The following is a 19928-nucleotide window of genomic DNA, read 5'->3' as shown; positions in this document are numbered from 1 at the left end:
AGGGCTTCCACACATCTCTCACAATTTATTTGATTGTTTTCCAGGTGTGAGCAGCCCTGCCATTTCCTTGGTGCATTGCAGTGTGGATGAATAGTGTGCACTCAACAGCACACTCAGCAATGGTTAATGCACACTTGGATCATACTTTATTTTGTCACTTTTCTAGGGTGAACACACAGAAAACCTGCTTTTAATCAATATGATAGTATGGATTTGTGACATGGCATTAAAGTCTACAGCCATGCCAGTTAGTAAGATAGAAAGAATAAAGATTTTGTTGCTGGGTTAAAAATAAATATGGTTGTAGTGTTGTTGTATATATATTGTTTTTATGGAAATGTATTTGTAATATTTTGGAAATATACAATAAGTCAGTAGGAACCTCAGTTATCCACGTGAAGGGTTCCTGTTTATGCAAAAGGCAAAAAAATATGTTTTACTCATTTCCTTCATTCTGGTGTTCCATCCTCCTTTCTCCATTTTCATTTTACTTGCATTAGGATACCTCCTCTCTTTCATTTATATATATTATCACTTTTCCTTCACTCTTTTGCTGAACAAGCACTGCCTTGGAGTCAGAGATTGAATCTTTGAGTATCAGACCATCACTTGACCGAACACATTTCCATCACATTCCGGTAATTTCAGCCTGATTTGACTTGCAAAGGGGAAGATTTTTATGGTAGCACCGATTCTAGACAGGGTTTATATATGGTGGAATGTCAAGCGAGCTACTAATGTTTCTACCTTTTCTGCACTTTTTTGGATAAAAAAGGGGGCAAAGAAAGAGGTAGACTTGAAAGCAGAGAGAGATTGCACTCATTTTTTTAGTTTCGTCCTCTGAAGGCCAGGGTTGTCTCTTACCTCTCATTTAGCAGACGAGTACTGTCACTCCCTGAGCTTGCTCATTAAGTGGTGTCTGGTACAGCTTTACTTTGATAAATGTTTCATGTATACCACAAAATAGACCGATGAATCAGACACTGTATGGCAACACACATACAGCCCTTCTCACAGAGAGTGAGATGGCAGTTTGCGAGGTAGTAATGATCCATCGACAAGCTAAGAGAAACGTCTGACAGGTTATTCCAAAGAAGGTTAGCAGTGATGCAGGAAATGATTAACTTGACATAACAAGAAAAGCATTGAAACGTTTAACTACAAGAAGTTTCAACTTTGTTTTATTCAGCATTGGAATGGTGAAAAAATGCAAAAAGAGGTAACACATCTTTATAGAAGATTCGATTTTGACTAATGTTTTTGTTTTTAATCTGTTTCTTAACTCAACTTAACTCTTAACTCAACAAAAATGCTTGAATACCCCTCTTAATGCTAGACAGGGTTACAAAAATATTGAATACCAGTCAAAAGTTTGGACTTCTCATTCAATGGTTTTTCTTTATTTAATTTTTTACATTGTAGATTAATATTGAAGACATCCAAACTATGAAGGAACACATATGGAATTATGTGGTAAACAAACAAATGCTCAACAAACCAGAATATGTTTTATATTTTACATTCTTCAAAGTAGTTGAATGAGAAGGTGTGTCCAAACTTTTGACTGGTACTGTATATATATATAAAGTACACACATATATATATATATATACAGTGGATATAAAAAGTCTACACACCCCTGTTAAAATGCCATGTTTTTGTGATGTAAATAAATGTCGGAACTTTTTCCACCATTAATGTGACCTATAACATGAACAATTCAATTGAAAAACAAACTGAAATCTTTTAGGGGAAAAAATAAAAAATAAAAAAGTAAAAAGTAAAATATTTTAGATTCTTCAAAGTAGTTGAATGAGAAGGTGTGTCCAAACTTTTGACTGGTACTGTATGTATGAGGTCAACTGTAAATGAAGTTGGAAATGTGTTACTGCTATCCATAAACATTAAGAGACAGAAATTAGGGTATTCTTCTATTGTGGGAAAAACAAGGTTAATATCTTTTTTGCACACACACACACACACACACACACACACACACACACACACACACACACACACACACACACACACACACACATATAACCAAATACATCCTCCTGTGTGCATCCTCAAAGTTAGAAGTTGGAATTCTTAATTTAACCCACTCTAAATGCATAACCTCATTTTACAACTTATAAACAATTGTAATATTTTCAATACTTCAAACTATGCATTATTAAAACATAGGGGGGTGGGGGGGCAGTGAATCAGTGCCCATTTCCCATTTCCACGAGCAGCACCCCGCCGCTGTGCTGGACTATCAGAGGACTGCCTGCTCACATGCTCCTGCATCAAAACACTGGCTGTGCACTCGTGGAAAAACCGCCCTGCCTGCCTGCCTGCTACTCCTAACCCGTAGCACGGCATCCTCGTCTCTGCGAGGACACGGGGCAACACTTTTAATCATAACCTGACCTCTCAAATCCGTTTTGTAGTTTTGTAATGTGGGGCGTGCGTGCCACACACACTACTAATCCCTGCATCCTCAGAGAAGGACCATGATTTCTGGGACGGTGTTGCCAGGAGGAAGGTGGCGTCTGGGACCTGTTGGAAATGACAGCTGAAGAAAGCGGACTGAAGCACGGGGATCACGATAACAGTAAACGGAGCAGATAGCGAAGAAACCCCCTCGCGTCACCGTGTAAAGGGTGTGTGTGTGTGTGTGTGTTTTGACAGCTTTAGCCTCGGAGCTAATGATCGCACTGTGAACCGAGACTCGCAAGCTAACCAGACCCGAGCTCAGGGGCATGTGGGTGCGTGCACGTGTGTGTGTGTGTGTGTGTGTGTGTGTGGCTATAGATTTTTTTTTAAGTGTGAATGTGTGTTTGTTAGGTGTGTGCGCGGACGTGTGCCGCTGTACTTCTCTGTACTGCACCCACCTGTCATGACAGCTAGCATGCTAATTTGTTAAGCTAGTTGGCTAATAACATAAATTAGCAGACTATGGGCGGAGGTACCACACCGACTTTATCACTGCAGGTCAAATGGTTTAACAGCAGTCATATCCTTCTGTCCAACGCTGCCCAGGCTGATTTTGATAATAACCTAATTAGCTAATGTCAACTGTCAGACGGCAGGCTGGCTAATTAGCTCGGCTATTAGCTTAGCAGCTAGGGGGCTAATTGACTTAGTTTGGAGGGGCAGAGGCCATGTCGGCACCCCGCCAGACTGAGCATTGATTACAGGACACGTTGTTTTTTTGGCCTTGTTACTTTTCGGCTACACTATTTTATGCAAATATTCAAACGTGTAAACAAATAACCCCTCAATATACCATGACTGACGGAGTGCCATTCAACTTAACGCTAATTCCTTTAAGACCCAACTTCATGGGCACCTGCACATTTTGTTCAACAACCAGTGCGGTTTGCAGGTTTACTTCAGAGACAGGCTGTTGTTTAGCCTTGAGTCACAATACCATAAATGCAAAAGTTTCACATTAAAAACACTATTTATGCATTCCCCTTTATCAATTTCCTTTTGGATGCTTAACAGTACATTTATCATGCTCATTAATATGTGTTGTTATATGATTAGCAAATAGTTTTTTCCATCAAATAACACAATGCATGCTCTTATCAATCATGATAAGGAGCATTTTTGTGCCTGCTGTAGTCCTAACCAAAAGCATCAGGTTGACACACTGGCCTTAATTGCTACCACGTCAGCAACACATTTATTGCTATTAAGATGTGATGTTAGTTGGTCCCTGATGTCATTTGTTCCTCCAGAATTGCCCCTGAGAGTCTAATGATTCACTCGCGGTCGTTGGAAACAAGGCAAGCATTATATAGCAATGAAAACATGAAGGCTCAAGAACTGAATTAGTCGAAACATACAGTAAACTGTAAGATACAATCTTAATACAAGACAAATATAGGCCTGTGTTTTCTTCTCGGGTGCTAAATAATACCCTCAAAACCAAAAGTTGTTATTGGCACTGTGACAGCATAATTTATCCCTCAAATGTACCCATTTAGACTGAGTAAGCCATACAAATATGGCTGTTGCGATATTGAAAATCTTGAAGGTATAAGCTAACAAATGAACAACATCTTTTCTTTACTCCCCCTTACCCCACAGGGTTGTAGAGATGGAGTCCCTGATGAGTGCGGTGGCACCGCGCTCCCCAGCTCCAGCCAAGAAGCTGTCAGAGGTGGACTTCCGGTCGGGGGCCACCCTGGAGCAGTTGTCAGCCCAGGTGTCTGAGCTGGTAGTACTGGAACAGGGAGACTTCGGAGACCAGACCGCCTTAGAGGTTCACACTGCCAAGGACTTTATCTTCAACATGCTAGGTATGTCTATGAGCTAATCCCACTGGATTATATGCTCTGTATTGCGGTTTATCCCAAATATTTTCTCGTATTAAATCCTTGAACTGATATGAATAGTTGGATGAAGCTTTACTTTGATATGGAGGTATGAATTTGATGTTAAGAGAGGGAGTTTAACTTAGGAAAGACAATGGAACCTATAATCAAAGTTGTCAAGTATACACACTGCTCCAATTGCCCATTCACTACTAAAGAATCAGGACAACCTTATTTCTTACTTTGCTGTTTAACCATTTGGTTGTAGAATCCCAATCAACACCCTTTTTCTTAATGCGCATAGAAGTATGTTCATATCATCATTATTATTATAATATTTACCCAGGGTAGTGTGACTGAGAGCAATGAGTAATCATTCCTAGGAATGCCCTCCTTCACGCTCACACCCTATTAGACACGGTCTCACCTGGAAGCTGCCCAGTACAACCACAGGCTGATAAGGTTGGCCTCTGAACAGGCCTCATCATGAAGCAAGCTGACCTTGCACTTAGCACATTTTATATGACGTGATGAGTAAAATCAATTTCATACTTGAACAAATATAGCTAAATCCATATCATGGTGTACTGTATATTTCCATCCTCTAGCTTTTTTTACTTGTTATACCACATGTGGTTGCAGTGATAGAAGGAACTTCAGTAAGTGTCCACTAGTATGTAGTGTCTCAGGAGGCCTCTACGGTATACTGTAAAGAATGAAATGTGTGAAACTGTTGTGCTTTATGCAAATTGGTGCCATAGGGAAGGTGGAAGTAGAAGGTCTAATGTTGATGTGTCCTGCTTTCTCTGGAGGCGTCCTCACATTCTGCTTTCTATGTCATTCTTAAATTGATAGTTTGGATTTGAAGTACAGTCTGGTCATCGACTGTTCGGACAAATCAGAAGATATCTGTAGCATCTTAGTGGTCTTTTCTTTTCACTTTCTGTCTGTAGAAATGTGACATATGATTCAGGGGAAAAGCGCATAGCTGCAGGATCTCCTTTTAACAGGATGGGACACGGTTCTCCTTGGCAGACACATTTTATGACTCAGGTTGTGAGACAGCACGTGTGACAAACGGGATCAACACTATAGACTTAGTTTGCCGTTAAATGGTACATGTAAATCTTCAATGTAATCCCCTATCAGACACATTATTACATGTTTTTTTGGTATTTTTCAAGCATTACTTTGATACTTAGAGGCTTGGAATTTGTAAGTTTCCATATTTAGCATTTTTCAAACGCAAATTTGATTATAAATGACATGTACGAATTTAATTCATATTTTCATTGTGTGTGCTCTACTCTGTCAGACATCTACACTTGCTGACTTTCATGCTGAACACCTGAGAGATGGGTTTGCTAAGTGAGACATACATTGTTTGGTATTGTCGTGTGTTTGTTTGCCCTATAGGTGGCACTCTCCCCCCTCCCTGCTGTCATCGTTGTCCTCTCATATCACTATGAGTCTGTCCATGTACACTGGAAACAAAACCTGTTTGACCAGAATCCTAAAAGTAGTATTACACTGGTTGACAGTTGGCTCCTGCACATTTCAGAATAGTCTCCTAAAAAAAGGCTGCCTCACCCGCGGAGTGTTCAATCGCTTTTAGTCCTGAGGCAGGGATTGTATTTATTTTCCGTGAAATTTTTTAACTAAACTAGCTGTTTTTTGGTCTTTTCCTTTGTTCAGATTTCAGTTTTCATGATTCTGGTGCAAAGCCCTCTGCTTTCCCCTTTGTCTGCTCCCACGCTCTCTTGGTTGAGTCTCCCGGTAACTTTTTATTTTAGTTTTGAGGCTGCTTTCTCTGGAACAATCACAAATGGTTTGCTGGTATTTTCATACCCGGTGCCTCACCGCCCGCTGTGAAAGCTCTGACTGTGAAAAGACAAAAAAAGAAAAGAAGATTATACACTTATACACAGAGGGTTTGTGTTGGATTCTAGGTATATAAAGTTAATGGGATGGTTCGGATTGTGTGCGGTCGTAGGAGGTTCTCAGGTTGTCATTATGCCCCCAGTTTGGAGAAACAGACAGGAATATCTGCATGGTAGAATTTGGACACCACTATTTTAGCCACTTACAAAAAAAAAAAAAAAAAAACAGTATCATTTTAAGTGTATGCCATATTTAGAACATTTTCACGGCTTTACCTTGACACTAGACAGCCTGTAGAACATGGGGGTTACTGGTCTAGTCCTGCATCGATCGGTTAGTTTGTTTGTGTTGTTATGTGACTGAAGTGAATCTGAAAAAAATACCAAAGTAACACACATAAACTAACGGCGGCAGCAGTAAACCAGCAACTCCCAAGTTCTGCGGTGTAAAATGAATGTTTTTGTCAGTGGAGTCTGATAGCATAAATAATGGAAAGGTCTGTCTGATATTGATTTCCTATGGTGCCCAAAATAAGTTTTGCTGCTGCCCCCGTCCAGCAGTACATTACTTTGGTCCATGGTTAGTACATTTGTCTGTTTCTCCAAACTTGGGGTCTGCCGAACGCCTTCTACTATAGGTAGTTATGGATAAGTACCTTATATAACCCTGCTTAAAAAAAAATCCAAACTATCCCTTTAAGTACACGGTGGCAGCTGCAATAGGAGCTCTATGCCGCTCAAGGCCCTGCAGAGGATGAAAGGTAGCACTGAAAAGCAAATATCATCCCTTTGATAGAGCGACCTTGTTGTAACATGCCGGCCTGCTGGAGGAGGCTCGTCATACAGTAGCTGCAGAGGTGTGTCTGAATGGAAGCTGAACACCAGTGGCTGGCTGGGGCTGTTTTTCCCCAAGTTTTTATAAAGTTTGAGCTGCAGCGGGATCCCCACTGTGCTTTGCACACTGTCAGGGGAAAGGAAAGAGAAAAAGGATTAAACTTGCATACTCACACTCACCAGTGAATTTCCTCACAGTCTGACAGATCCAAGAAGAGGCTCTTATTTACCCTGTGTTTGAGCAAACACTGCTGCTTGCCTTCAGGCAAGCGCGGTGGGGGCTACTGTATATAACTTTTGAAAAACAAAAGTCTGATGAAGGCAGAAATAGATCCACGCTGCCGGTGAAGCAGAAGATCTGTTGCTGGTTCAAATTCCCCCTGATGCCAATTAAATTGAATACTTTTAATCCAAGTTTAAAAAGTCACGAGCGCTGTTCTGTCTTGTCCCAGATTTTGACGTTTTTATCCATGGGACAGAAAAGATGACCTATTGTATGTTGATAGTTTGAAGACTTTAGTAATTGATCAATTAAATGCACCAGATCTTCACTTTGTCCCACAGTGACCTCAACATCTTGCCTTTCTGTTGGGCGTCTTACATCAGCCCCTTTGTTTCCCACTATTCTTCACACTTTAGCCACTTAGCTTGATGCAAATTTGGGCTCGAACAGTGATAAGTGGAGGCGGTTAGACAGAGAAGGGTGATCAGCACCTGAGTTGGTCTCTTTCAAAGTCAGGAGAGACACCAGTCAAAAGTTCCCCTTGAGCTGTGATGAAAAATGAAGAACAAAACAAAGCCGGTCTGTGTATGAGTGATGATGAGGACCTGCACATTCATCAGTCCCACTAGAATCTCAACATTTCTCTTTTTGGTTTTGCTCAACAAGACTTTGCAGTTGTTCCAAAACACAGAGATACATTTTCCAAACTTACCCTATTATATATAATAACTATATATTATAAATGTCATAATTGCAAGCTCACCAAAACACATTACAGTTCCCTTAACCTTTTACTTATTTAAATATCCCTTCCAGACATGTTCAACCCTGTATTTGAATTACTCTGTTTTTAATAATAATTTGTATCTGCTATTCTTTTCACACACAAAAAATGTAACTTTCCTATTGAAATCTATGAAATAACATCTACTCCTTCTCCATCACAATGTGTGTGCACTAGAGGCTGAGGATTCCACACACACTTTTGCAAGTTGATTATTGGACCAGGATTGGCTTCCCAACTATTTGTGATGTCACAAATCCTGCTTGTCGGCCCACTCCTGAAACTGGGATTATCAGCGAGCACCTAGAAACCTTCCACCTTCCGCAGATGAATGTTAAAAAAAACAATCCTTCTCTGCACATGCATCATTCTGTGCAGTGGAGCTAAAACATTCAACTGTAGGAACATGAACTTATAAGTCATATTAGCTTGTTACCGGTGCCATACACACAAATTGGTCACAATGGAGTTTTCTTTATGAACTGTAGTCTTTAATATTGGGTGCTTAATCAGACACTTAATGATCCCACCCAAACTTTCTAACCGTTCTAAGACCGCATAAACATTTATGCACATTTTTATCTTGGTTACATTTTAACCACCAGAGTGGCAGCTTTATTCCCTTCTGGAAAGCAGCTCAGTATATTGCTAGCTGCAGCCCATTACCAGAAGCTGTCCCCACTGCTGTGACCTGCTGCCTCATTGCAGGCCCCCCGCTCTGATGCTCAGAGTTCAGTTGTAGTTTTTAAGCCCGGGATCTGGGGCCCTCATGGCTGCTTTGGCTCACTCATTCTCTGCTAATGCCATTTTGGATCCGAAAGCCTGTCTTCATCTGGCAGCCAGGCCTGAGCCATGGCACTGCAACAGTAGATGACTGAAATGTTTCTGTTAGGTTTTCATTGTGCGCAGACACACCAGTGCCAAGCAGCACTGATAAGATGGGTCCTGTCTGCCATAAATGATGGCAATTGTTCCTCACTGACTCACCTTTCTTTGGCATTACATCTTAATTGTTGGACAGCTGGCACATCAGTGAAAATGAATGCAAAAACTGTTGAGATGATGTTAATTTACCTCAGCAAACAACCTTTATTACAGAAGGCTCTGTAACAGATCAACCAACCACTGTCTGTCATGTAAACACAGTAGAGTGTCCTGTGACTGAGCATGGCCACATCAGTACATCCACTAAGCTTCTTTTCATGGTGTCTAATTAAATATGACTTCCACAATTCGCCATGTTCAGTAAGCACCGTTTGACATCCACTGTGCTGCTCATTTTAATAACCAAAGCTGACATTGTGATTTTTCTTCTTTTTTTTTTTTCTCTTTCATAATCGCACTCCTGAGGCGAAGAGGGAGGAATCCTTTGGTCTGTAGCTGTCAACTGATAACAGTATCTCATGTGCAGGCTGGAGCTGTCTGAGTTGCTGGGGGGATGTGTATGTTGTCCACACGCCTCGGCACTTTTGAGTATTCCTTAAAAAAAGGTTCCTGTTTATATCTAGAGATGTTGGAGGATACAAACCTGACTGATGTTCCCCTCTTCCTTTCAAATAATTTAAGTGAAGTTTATGGAGACGTATTACTTATCCTTACCTGGCTTGGAGTCTGAAGAGTCCGTTTGACCTTTATCTTCAGCATAATAAAAAAAGGAAATTGTAATGATGTTGCTAGGATTGCGTATAAGGTCTATATTGGCTAATAATGAATTAATTGCTTGATATTTAATGTGAGACTTAATTGATCACCTCTCTTTCTACACACAAGCTAATGATCATCCCACTTCTATGTCAAAATGAAACTCCGCAATCAAATCCTAACAATCCTTTTTCAAAAAGGCAGGTTTGCAACAAAATGAATCAGGCATGCATCATTTGAATTCCTCTTTCAAAGCAGCAACAACAACAACAACAACAACAACAACACATTGATGTACTTTATATAAAACACTGCTGTCTTTAGTACTTATAGTATACCTTTGTAATGTACTCATACAGGCTTCTGTGAAAGATTGTTCCAGTTGAGAACATGTACATGTACATAGAAATAGAACAGCCTCAAAAAAGTATATAGATATACAGATGACTTTTTTGCCGCTGCAGGTTTTTACAACAAAAAAAAGACAAAGAAAAGTAGAGTTACAGTAGAGTTATCAATACAATATGAAACAGATATAAAAACATAAAAAAAATACAGGTAAACAAAAATAATAATATGTTAAGGGCTGGTGGGTGGTTGATATCACCTGCAGTGAGTGCACAACCTGCAGTGACACTTTTTTCTTTTTTCTGTGATAATTATCTGTCATTTAGGGAAACATGATATCACAGTATACTTGGCATCAAAGTATCAGTGAAGAGCTGGGAGACCCTGACAGCTTCCTACATCCTTTCTCCCTGCAGGTGGTTTAGACACGCAATGTCTTTCGTCCCTCTGAGCCCTGTTTGTAGTATTAAACACACACACACACACACACACACACACACACACACACACACCTGGCTCAGTGGTTTGAGACCCCTCCATTAGATTACATTGGAACTTCTCCATCCTTCTTCTCTAAGAAGCCTATTTTGGAGCTAATCTCCTGCCTTGATATGAATTCATAAACAGCGAGCAGGCGGAATGGCTCACCTTTCAGCATCTGGCTCGTCTGGGATTAATCCTGCTATTAGCGTGCGAGGTGAGGCTGCAAGAAGTGACGGATGAACAGCACTGATAACATCCAGTTGAGACTATATTAGTCAGGAGTCATTTGAAACAAATTCAATTGCTCCTTTTGGGTTGAGGCTGCTTTTTAACATTGTTAGGGAATGCTCTGCTGCTGAATACAATCTTTTTTTTTTTTTGTCTAAAAAAAACAAACCAGAAAGGTCACACAGAGGGGTTGTGCAACAACGATTGTGAATACCATTTTGACTTAACTTATTTTGACAGCATCTCCTCGATTCAGAAACTACTCCACTAAGGTGCCCTGAATCAAGAATTTGCAGAGACATAACATTTAGCTGGATTACTGTATAAAGGGAAAATAATAAGAGTTTCGGTTTTTTTTTTTATTAGATCATTGCAATGAATGTTGACTCAAGGATATAAAGGAATTGCAAATAATTTGAGGACTCTTATTTGCTTTCTTGCTGAGTTATTAGATAACACTCTTGTTTTTCTTTCTGTTAAATATGAAGCAGTCAGGAGATGGTTAGCCTAGCTTAGCATTATGACTTAAAGCCAGGGAAAACAGGAAGGCTTGGGTCTCCACTGGATACCAGGAAGACATTACTCCTGGTTGAGGAATAGCTCAGCGCATATCATCCTCCGTGGAAATTGTCAGAAGGTGCTGGCAGTCATGTTTCCTTTTTTGCCTTTTAGACAGAGCCAGGCGCCTGGTCTCCCCCTGTTTCCAGTCTTTATGCTAAGCTACTGACTACAGGTTGTAGCTTCATATTTAGAAGTAGAGATAGGAGAGTGGAATTAGGGCTGTGTATTGGAAAGAATCTGGTGATACGAATCGTATCATGACACAGCTCACGGTTAAATATATTGCAATACTGTTACAAGGCAATATATTGCAATTCACTTTTTGTTAATTCACTCAGGTTTATGCATCAAATCTGAGTGAAAACAATGTTTACTTTTTAAATGCAATAGTAACAATGGGAACTGATTTAACATGTATCACAGTATCCCTGTAACATCCATCATAGCATTACTTTGAGTGAAACCTGAGCCACTGGCTGTCACAAATCTTTGCATATAAACTATTTTTGAGAATCGGTCATTATCAAAAACCTTAATATTGCAATGCTCAAGTGTATTACTTTTTACTTAAACCCATAAGTATGGATCTTCTCATGTAACTGACAATGTATTTCTATCTAACTGAGACACCATATTTTTTTCAGATCACAGTTTTTAACTCTGCCGTGCTATATACCTGGGCTATTTTAATGGAATTGCGTGAATGCATTAGAGTAAACTTGCCTATATCTCTTGTGGTTAGTGCAGCCTAGTTTCAGACCCCCTCTCTCGCTCTTTCTCTCTCACTTTCAGCAGCCTTCTCCAGCAACCGCACATAGAAGTCGTCGGCTTATTTAGAGGAATCCCATTTTCCAGAGAGATTTACTCTGCTATTTTTGGAGTCTATCAAACTAGAGGTGTGTGGCAGACTACTCTCGCGCTGCTCTGGCTGTGATGGGAAAAAAAGACGCCTTTCCCATGATGCCGTTGCTCTCTCTGCTTCAGGGGGCAGTGTGACAAAAGAGCGTTGTCGCTGGTCCTCTCTTCCCTTTTTTGCTTTTAATCCTATAAGTAATAGTCCAGCATTACTTTCATGACTTTTAAGCAAACCAACTCTCCTGAAGTGAAATGCAGTGCAGAGGTTAACAGCAGCCGCAGATCTCTGTGGTGTTTGTTTATGGCAATCATAGTTATCCCCCAGGATCAAAGCTGTGATGATTTATTGATGTTAAAATCATAGATTTAATTTCTTTCTCCCCCCAGCCTCATCTCCCGGAGCAGGTCATTTCAAAGACTTGAGCAACAGCGTGATTGCTCCTTGATTGCAGCGGATGTGACATTTTTAACCTTGAAAGTTTGGTTCATGTTTTTACTGTTGATGGATGTCAAAGTGCAAAAAAACATTTTTGCAGGTATTATGATGCAATAAGGTTATTTTGAAATCTGAATGAGCTTCAGGGTTTACAGCAGTATGTGAAAGCATGCCGTTCAGGTAGGTAGGTAAGTAGTTAGGCTTTACCATGTCCACACACTGAGACTGATGCAGTTACCAATAGCCATCAAATACTCTTTTCACAGACATGGAATAGAGTCGAGTCTGAAAATAGCTCTTATCGTAAAACTTCCCTCTAATGGAAATCTACATTCAAAGACATTTCTTATAGGATTAAGTTTAATCCGTGGCTGTGAAAGCAGCCTAGACGGTCTCCATTCCAGCTCTATTCTCAGACTGTGTGTCTACAGGCGTATGTGTTGGAGTGTGTTCATGTGTGCGTGTGCGTGCTGGCTGGCAGATGACCAGCAAAGCAGCGTGGGACCGCTCTCGTTTTCTGAGAGTTTGGATTAAAAAAATAGATTATGTTCCTTGGAACAACCTCAAAACTTCCTGGAGCCAATGCTGGAGATTGAGGAAGGCTTGCTAATTGATACAGTTTTTTCCCCTCTCTTTCACTGAAGCCCCTGCTGGAGAGATAAGAAGCTCTTTATTCTCTTTTTCCTCTTCCTCGCCTATTTGACCCATTTTATCAATCGGCAGATAAAACGAGACAAATCAGAGAAGTCTCGGTTACACACTTGTTGCCCTTTGGCTGGCGTCTGATCCGTCCCTCTCTTGTCCACTCTCTCCTTCTCTTTGATCGGCCCGGTCTTTCTCTCTTTCTCCCCTCCCCTCTTTTTTTCTGCAGCCTAACTGATTTCAAGTGCTGATAATCGACTGGTAGTGGTGGAAGAAGTACTCAGATCTACCGACATCAAAATATACTTGCGTACCACATATTAAAATGCAAAAAGTAAAGGTACTCATCCTACAAAATTGTCCTTTATTTATAATGAATTAAGTTATATATAATGACTATATAGTGCTGAGTAGCTTGTTGATTTCCTCCTGGGATCATTAAAGTCTAAACTTAACCGATAATATTACATCATCATTTATATTAACTAGTATCTAAAGCTATTAAATGAATGTAGTGCAATATTTCCCTCTGAATTATAGTGAAGTATAAAGTGGAATGAAAAGAAAAGACTCAAGTCAAGTACAAGTACCTTAAATGTGTACTAAAGTACAGTACTTGAGTTAATATACTTTTGATTGGTCATAATATTTTTCACAAGTCCAATTCACAAACAATCACCATGAGTTGATTATGTTGTTCTTTTTTGCAACTATAGACAGTTTGTATTTGTCATCACCCTACTTAACTGTGTTCCTTTAATCACCTTACACTTTCCTTATTAATAAGTAACAACAACCTTGTGTGTGTGTGTGTGTGTGTGTGTGTGTGTGTATATATATATATATATATATATGTATATATATGTATATATGTATATATATATATATATATATATATATATATATATATATATATATATATATATATATATATATATATATATATATATATATATATATATATATATAAGATAAACATAAAAAAGAATAACTGAAATAAGTTTAAACCTCAAGGCCTGACACCATTTCCTGCTATGTATCTCACCTCCTTATGATTTATAGCACACAAGAAATTCATTTTCTACGTGTTCGTTTTGATTTAACTAAGAATTGGTTAGCCTTTCATAAAGTGAGACCTCGGTTATGATGCCATGGGAGAATTCAGAGGCTGAGGATCCTGAGGAATGTTAGCACTCTGGATAAAGCGCAAAGGGAAAGACTGCAGAATTCTAGTCAGGAGATGAATGGAGCCTGAAGAGGGAGATGAGCTGATTCTGCTGAGACATACGAAAATCCAAAAGATGCGCTGTCACATACTTCTTTTTTTTTTTTTTTTTCCTCCTCTCTTTGACTGCTCCCTCAGTGGTCACGTCAGATGAAGCGCTTTCATTGTGCTCCTTGTCAAAGCTAAGCACAAGAAAGCTCCTCGTAAGCACATTTCACTTTGACTCCCACTTACATCGCTCGTTAGTTTTCCAGTATCAAGATTTTTCAACACTTGTTCCTTATATTCCGTCAAACTGCTTTTCCTTCTTGTTATAAAGTAAGAAACGATTATGATTAAGTACTACACATAAGGATGAAGTAAAATTGCAAATTCAGCCGTCTTAATCACCTCAAATTTCCCAAAATTGAAGAACCGAGATTGAGTTTCTATTGTTGCCACTTGTGAGTATCAATGGCTTTTTCCTCTGGTATTTGGCTTCTGACTCACATTTTTCCCCATCCTACCACATGCTAGGGTTGTGTGCCCATGTATTTGGATGAGAGGAATGGTGTGGAGCTTTGTGCCCTCAGGCTTTGCCTGCCAGCTTGGTCTGAAGCCTCTGTTTCAGCTGTCTGCAGCCACTTAACTGCCCTGGAGAGGCTTAAGCTCTTACATTCTCTACCCTGCGAATGGCGTGTCCATTCTTCACCTTTGACCCCTAGTAGCTGGCAGTAAGATGGAGACCAGCACAGGTTTGGTCCTAGGATCAAGCCTGCCCTTGTAAGCTTGCAAACGTTATTGACTTGACTCCAGTACTGCGGCTCCCTCGGGCCCAGAGCCTTGGAAGTTTACTACACAGCTAAGTGGCCATAAAGGGATTTGGGGGCTCGAGTTTCTCTCATATAAACTGTTCAGAGAAGAGAAAGAGGAACGCTTTTTAGCAATATAATAATGATCATTGTTTGTATTTCTTGCTCCATCAGACTTTCCGCGTGGTGATATTACTCTGTTCCCAGATCTCAGCAATTTACTCAACAAACTACAAAAATATGACCCTAGTTGTAATCAACAGGAAATATCCTTTTAAGTGATTTCCCTTCCTGCTGAGCTTTAACAGGAGAAATCCCCCCCGGACAATCATTGTGTAGCTGCATTGTGTTTACAGAGAGTGCACAGTGTACGGAAGCTCAAACGAAGGCCCGGCTGAGCGCTAATCTAGCCGAGCCACTGGAATTAGCATTAGTGTCTATCCCAGTGGTCACCGAGGGGGCTGTTCATTTAAAAACTCCTTCATGTGTCAATATTCATGGCACTCCGGACTCATAAATAAATGCAGTGCCTCTCAAAAATAAACTAAGCCGGATATTTTCCAGGCTCATTCATTTGCGGACCTGCTGTTTTCTGTCCCGGCGTGTTCTTGCAAGGTTTGTGTGCATGGTCGTCCGTTGATCCGAATATTAAATGCATTTTAATGTGCGCGTGCATCCGTGAGCGGGAGAGAACACTTCTGCTCATTGCTCCTCGCATCAGCTGCTGGCCGAAACACATTTTCACACATGCCGGTGGCTCTGAATATGAATTGTGCTGAGTGTGATTTCTTTTTTTTTTTATCTCCCCTCTAACCCATCCAGGCTTAGTCCAGAAGGTCGACCAGCGCCTACCGGTGGCCAACGAGTACCTGCTGCTGTCAGGCGGGGCCAGGGAGGGGGTGTTGGACCTCAACCCTGAGGACCTGGGGGACTACGCCAAAGGGGCCGACTTTGACCTGGACTTCACCCTGCTGGTACCCGCCCTCAAGCTCCATGACCGCAACCAGCCCGTCACCCTGGACATGAGGCACTCCCCGCCCTGCCACTCGTGGCTCAGCCTGCGCCTCTGCGACTCCAACGTCATGTCCCGCTGGAGCATCTGCTGCCAGGAGGAGAATGGATTTCCCACCGAGGAAGATGAGGAGGAAGAAGAGGCAGAAATGAGTAAGTAGAATAAGTATGATGATGACAATTGCGAGGAGAGAGGGAGCACAGTAAGAACAGCAAAGGAGAAACTGGTTGATAGGATGAGGTAATAACAGAAGGAGAAGCAGCAGGGATAGTATGAAAAGAAAGAAAACAGGTTTCATTGAAAGGGAGATGGGTAAACAACTATAAAAGAAATATAAAGATGGAGAAAGAGGAGTGGAAAACACAACTATGAAGGTAGTGTAGCAGCGGAGAGTGTTGGGAATGGGAGCTGATTTTATTTGTTCATGTTTCACTGAGATAATTTGATGCATGATGTTGTGAGGCACTTTGCTCGGCGAGCTGCAGCCGAGGCCCGATTTCGTAAAAATCTCCAGATTGGTGGAACGAGAAATGCCTCCCCAGGAAATACATGCTAAAGAAAATTAATGGGTGCAGCTTCACAATCGGCGGGTCAAGTCCACACGGCGGGTTCCAGATTATACCTAGACATCAATCTACCACACGCCGGTATGTGCGAGAGCTCCAAGATGATAAAAAAAAGTAATGGCATTTAAAGATATGAATCGCTTTCATTTTCAGCAGTTTGGAAATGGGTTAGCAACATTATGTGGTCGTTTCATAACGTTTCCCTCAAGACCTTTTGTTACGGTACTTTTGGTGGTAGGATGGGGGGATTTAGTCAGGAAGAGGTGACGGTTACAGGAAGGTTAAAAAGAGGGCAAAAGTGACAAAAGTCAAAAGCCTTTTAAGTTCTTTGCAGCACGGCATTGGCACATTTCTTTCCTCTTGGCAGTAAACTGCACACTACAGGTACTCAAAAGTCTTCTTTAGGGCTGCAACAAAGTTCAGTTTCCTTGTTTTGTACAACAAACAGTCCAATATTGTCTGATGTATTACATTTACAGATTAAACAGAGGGGAAAGTACCAAGTTACTGTATTTGATGAGCCAGAACCAGAGAATGTTGGGAAATCTGGTGTGCTGGTCAGTGACTCAGCATTCATCCTTTCTCCCTCGCTCAGGTAAAGGCTCCATCCCCTCCCTGGACTCTCCTCATTCTCTGGATGGATGCTACTTCTCTCCCTCCCTGGTGACTGACTGGTTTTGGGGGGTGGTGAGCGAGGCTGTGGAGGAGCTTAGGCGCAGCCCCCAGAGAGGCATTCCTACCCCGGACAGACTGGAGAGGAACGGACCCCTCACCACCATCATCCTCCAGGTACAGATGAGACGAAGACCGATGGAATGCTTGTGTCTGAATCAATAAAGTTCCCTTTGGAGATTTCTTGCTAACAAAAAAAAAACATTGTTTCACCGTCGTCACTGCAGGCCGGCTCTAGTCGGGTGCTGTACGACCTGCTGCCCGTGGTGTCGTTTCGGGGCTGGCCTGCTGTGGCCCAAGGCTGGCTGACCGCCAACCACTTCTGGGATGGTAAAATCACAGAGGAGGAAGCCATATCGGGCTTCTATCTGCTGCCCTGCTGCTCCCCGCTGGGCGGTCGGCCCGACAGGGAGTGGAGGCTGGCATTCTCACGCAGCGAGGTCAGAGGATGTTAATGTGACTTTTATTTTGGTGTCATGTTTGGTTCCACCTTGTATCAGGTTTAAATCTTCTTCTTTTCCGTCAAACTTCCTTTGTCTATCTCTCAAATATTCATGTTGAGTTTACCACTGTGTCTTTAATCTTGATCCGGCTTAATTCATTGGTCCTCTATTTCTTTTATTTCCAGGTTCAGTTGAAGAAGTGCATCCCTTACCCCATGGCCCAGGCTTTCCAAGCAGCCAGAGCCGTGTTGTCTCGTATCCTGGCCCGTCCTCGTAGAGGCCTCAGCCTCTACCACCTGCGTACCCTTCTGTTCTGGGCCTGCGATCGACTTCCCCCCGCCTATCTGTCCTGCCCTGACGCCGAAACCCCTGGCCGACTCCTCCTAGGTCTCCTGGATGACCTGGCTCATTGCATCCTGGGTAAAAACTGCCCAAACTACTTCCTGCCCCAGTGCAACATGTTGGAGCACCTCACAGACAGCCAGGCGCTGCTTGTCGCCAGGAAACTTGCCCACGTGCGCTCTGATCCCAGCGAGCACCTGCGGGCGGCTCTGGACCAAGCCCAGCAGGCGGGCCAGCTGAAGAAGGAGCTCACGGCGAGCACCAACGGCCACGGCTCCCCGGGCACAACCCGGCCAGCGGCATCATCTCCCCCTCGGAGGACAAGCTGGCGCAGCGACTGCAGCAGCTGGTAACTGAGAACCCTGGGAAATCCATATCCGTCTTCCTCAACCCTGATGATGTCACCAGGCCACACTTCCGCATCGATGACAAGTTCTACTGATGCAGACGTGCTGCGGAGAAGACGGCACACCGGAGGTGACGGGGACTGGACGTGAACACACTCCTCCTGTTCACCATTGTTAGACTGAAAAATGCAACGAAGCCTTGCTGCTCGACTGACTCTTTAAACCAAAAACACACATGTCCTACTACTGAGAAATCACGCAGACGTCGCACAATACACATGATGTCACCGAGCTGTTGCCACGGAGACGGCCCTCTCCTAACGAGCTGGCCTTAATGAGACTTATCAGCTGGTGTTAAGAAGACAAGGGCCGACTTAAGTCGTGTGATATAAGTCCAATGGAGCTCAGCACAGAGTGTGTACGTGTGTATGTGTGTGTGTACGTGTGTGTGTGCGTGTGTGTGTGTGTGTGTGTGTGTGTGTAGAAGACTAAGGGTTATAACATTTTACCTACCTTTCTAAAGACAAAGAGAGAAAAGCTCCTTGATTGCTGCATTTTTCTCCTTATCTTAGAGCAGAGTGGCTGAATTAGAGAGGAGAAACAAGGTGTGGCTGATGTAACTGAATGTAATGTTGTGAGGAGAACTGCCGAGTCTTTGAACAAAGAGTCTCTTTCCTCTGTCAACTACATTGTAGCCCTCTTTTTGTTTTTACCCCCTTGCCTTGATTTATGGCATTTTTTATTCATTTGAAACAAATCTTTCTCAGGTATTCATAATACTTATCTTTTTTAAATGTATATGATTCATTTTTAGGTCTTAAAATATATTTCAATGGCGCTTACATTTCATCGTGTAATGGAATGTACCAAAGAGCTGCGTTTGAGTGGTTTTGAGAAAGAGAAACCTAGGTCTTGCATAACAGCGTGATGAATCTACTGAGCCGTGGTCTGAATGTTAATGTTAACTTTTCTCCTTCTGAAGGCCTGGTCACACCAACATTTCACCAACATTTCAAAATCAAATACTCTCAATGGAATCAGCACTATCTGTGGATGACGTTTGAGGGACTGTAGAGTCAACAAATAGAGGAAGCTATTAGCTTATTAGCTTTGTTGCACCATCCCATTTTATTTGACCTCCTTTAGAGTTTAAACAGCCCCACAAAAGAGGGTTGGCAAACAGTTATGAAAAGGAGTGAACGGTAGAAATAAGTCTTGAAAATACTGTTTTGTTTATATTGCTCTGATAGCGGTCGAGCTAATGAATTTGTTCACTGACAATAAGCATCAGTTTCTTCAACGGCG

General features: G+C 41.8%; 1 protein-coding gene across 1 annotated transcript; it reads left to right on the top strand.

Annotated features, from left to right (window-relative positions):
- Window positions 1-2284: 2284 nt before the first annotated feature.
- tmem102 (transmembrane protein 102) lies at window positions 2285-19344 on the top strand. The gene is given in 7 exon segments (XM_054601705.1): window positions 2285-2648; window positions 4084-4295; window positions 16064-16405; window positions 17415-17608; window positions 17719-17931; window positions 18120-18560; window positions 18563-19344. Coding segments are annotated over 6 exon segments (1548 nt in total). The 5' UTR covers window positions 2285-2648; window positions 4084-4093; the 3' UTR covers window positions 18719-19344.
- The last annotated feature ends 584 nt before the right edge of the window (window positions 19345-19928 follow it).

Source organism: Anoplopoma fimbria, chromosome 7, assembly GCF_027596085.1.
Source record: "Anoplopoma fimbria isolate UVic2021 breed Golden Eagle Sablefish chromosome 7, Afim_UVic_2022, whole genome shotgun sequence".
Classification (NCBI taxonomy): Eukaryota; Metazoa; Chordata; class Actinopteri; order Perciformes; family Anoplopomatidae; genus Anoplopoma; species Anoplopoma fimbria.
The sequence above is the reverse complement of the archived record's forward strand: the minus strand, read 5'-3'. Positions and strand labels throughout refer to the sequence as shown.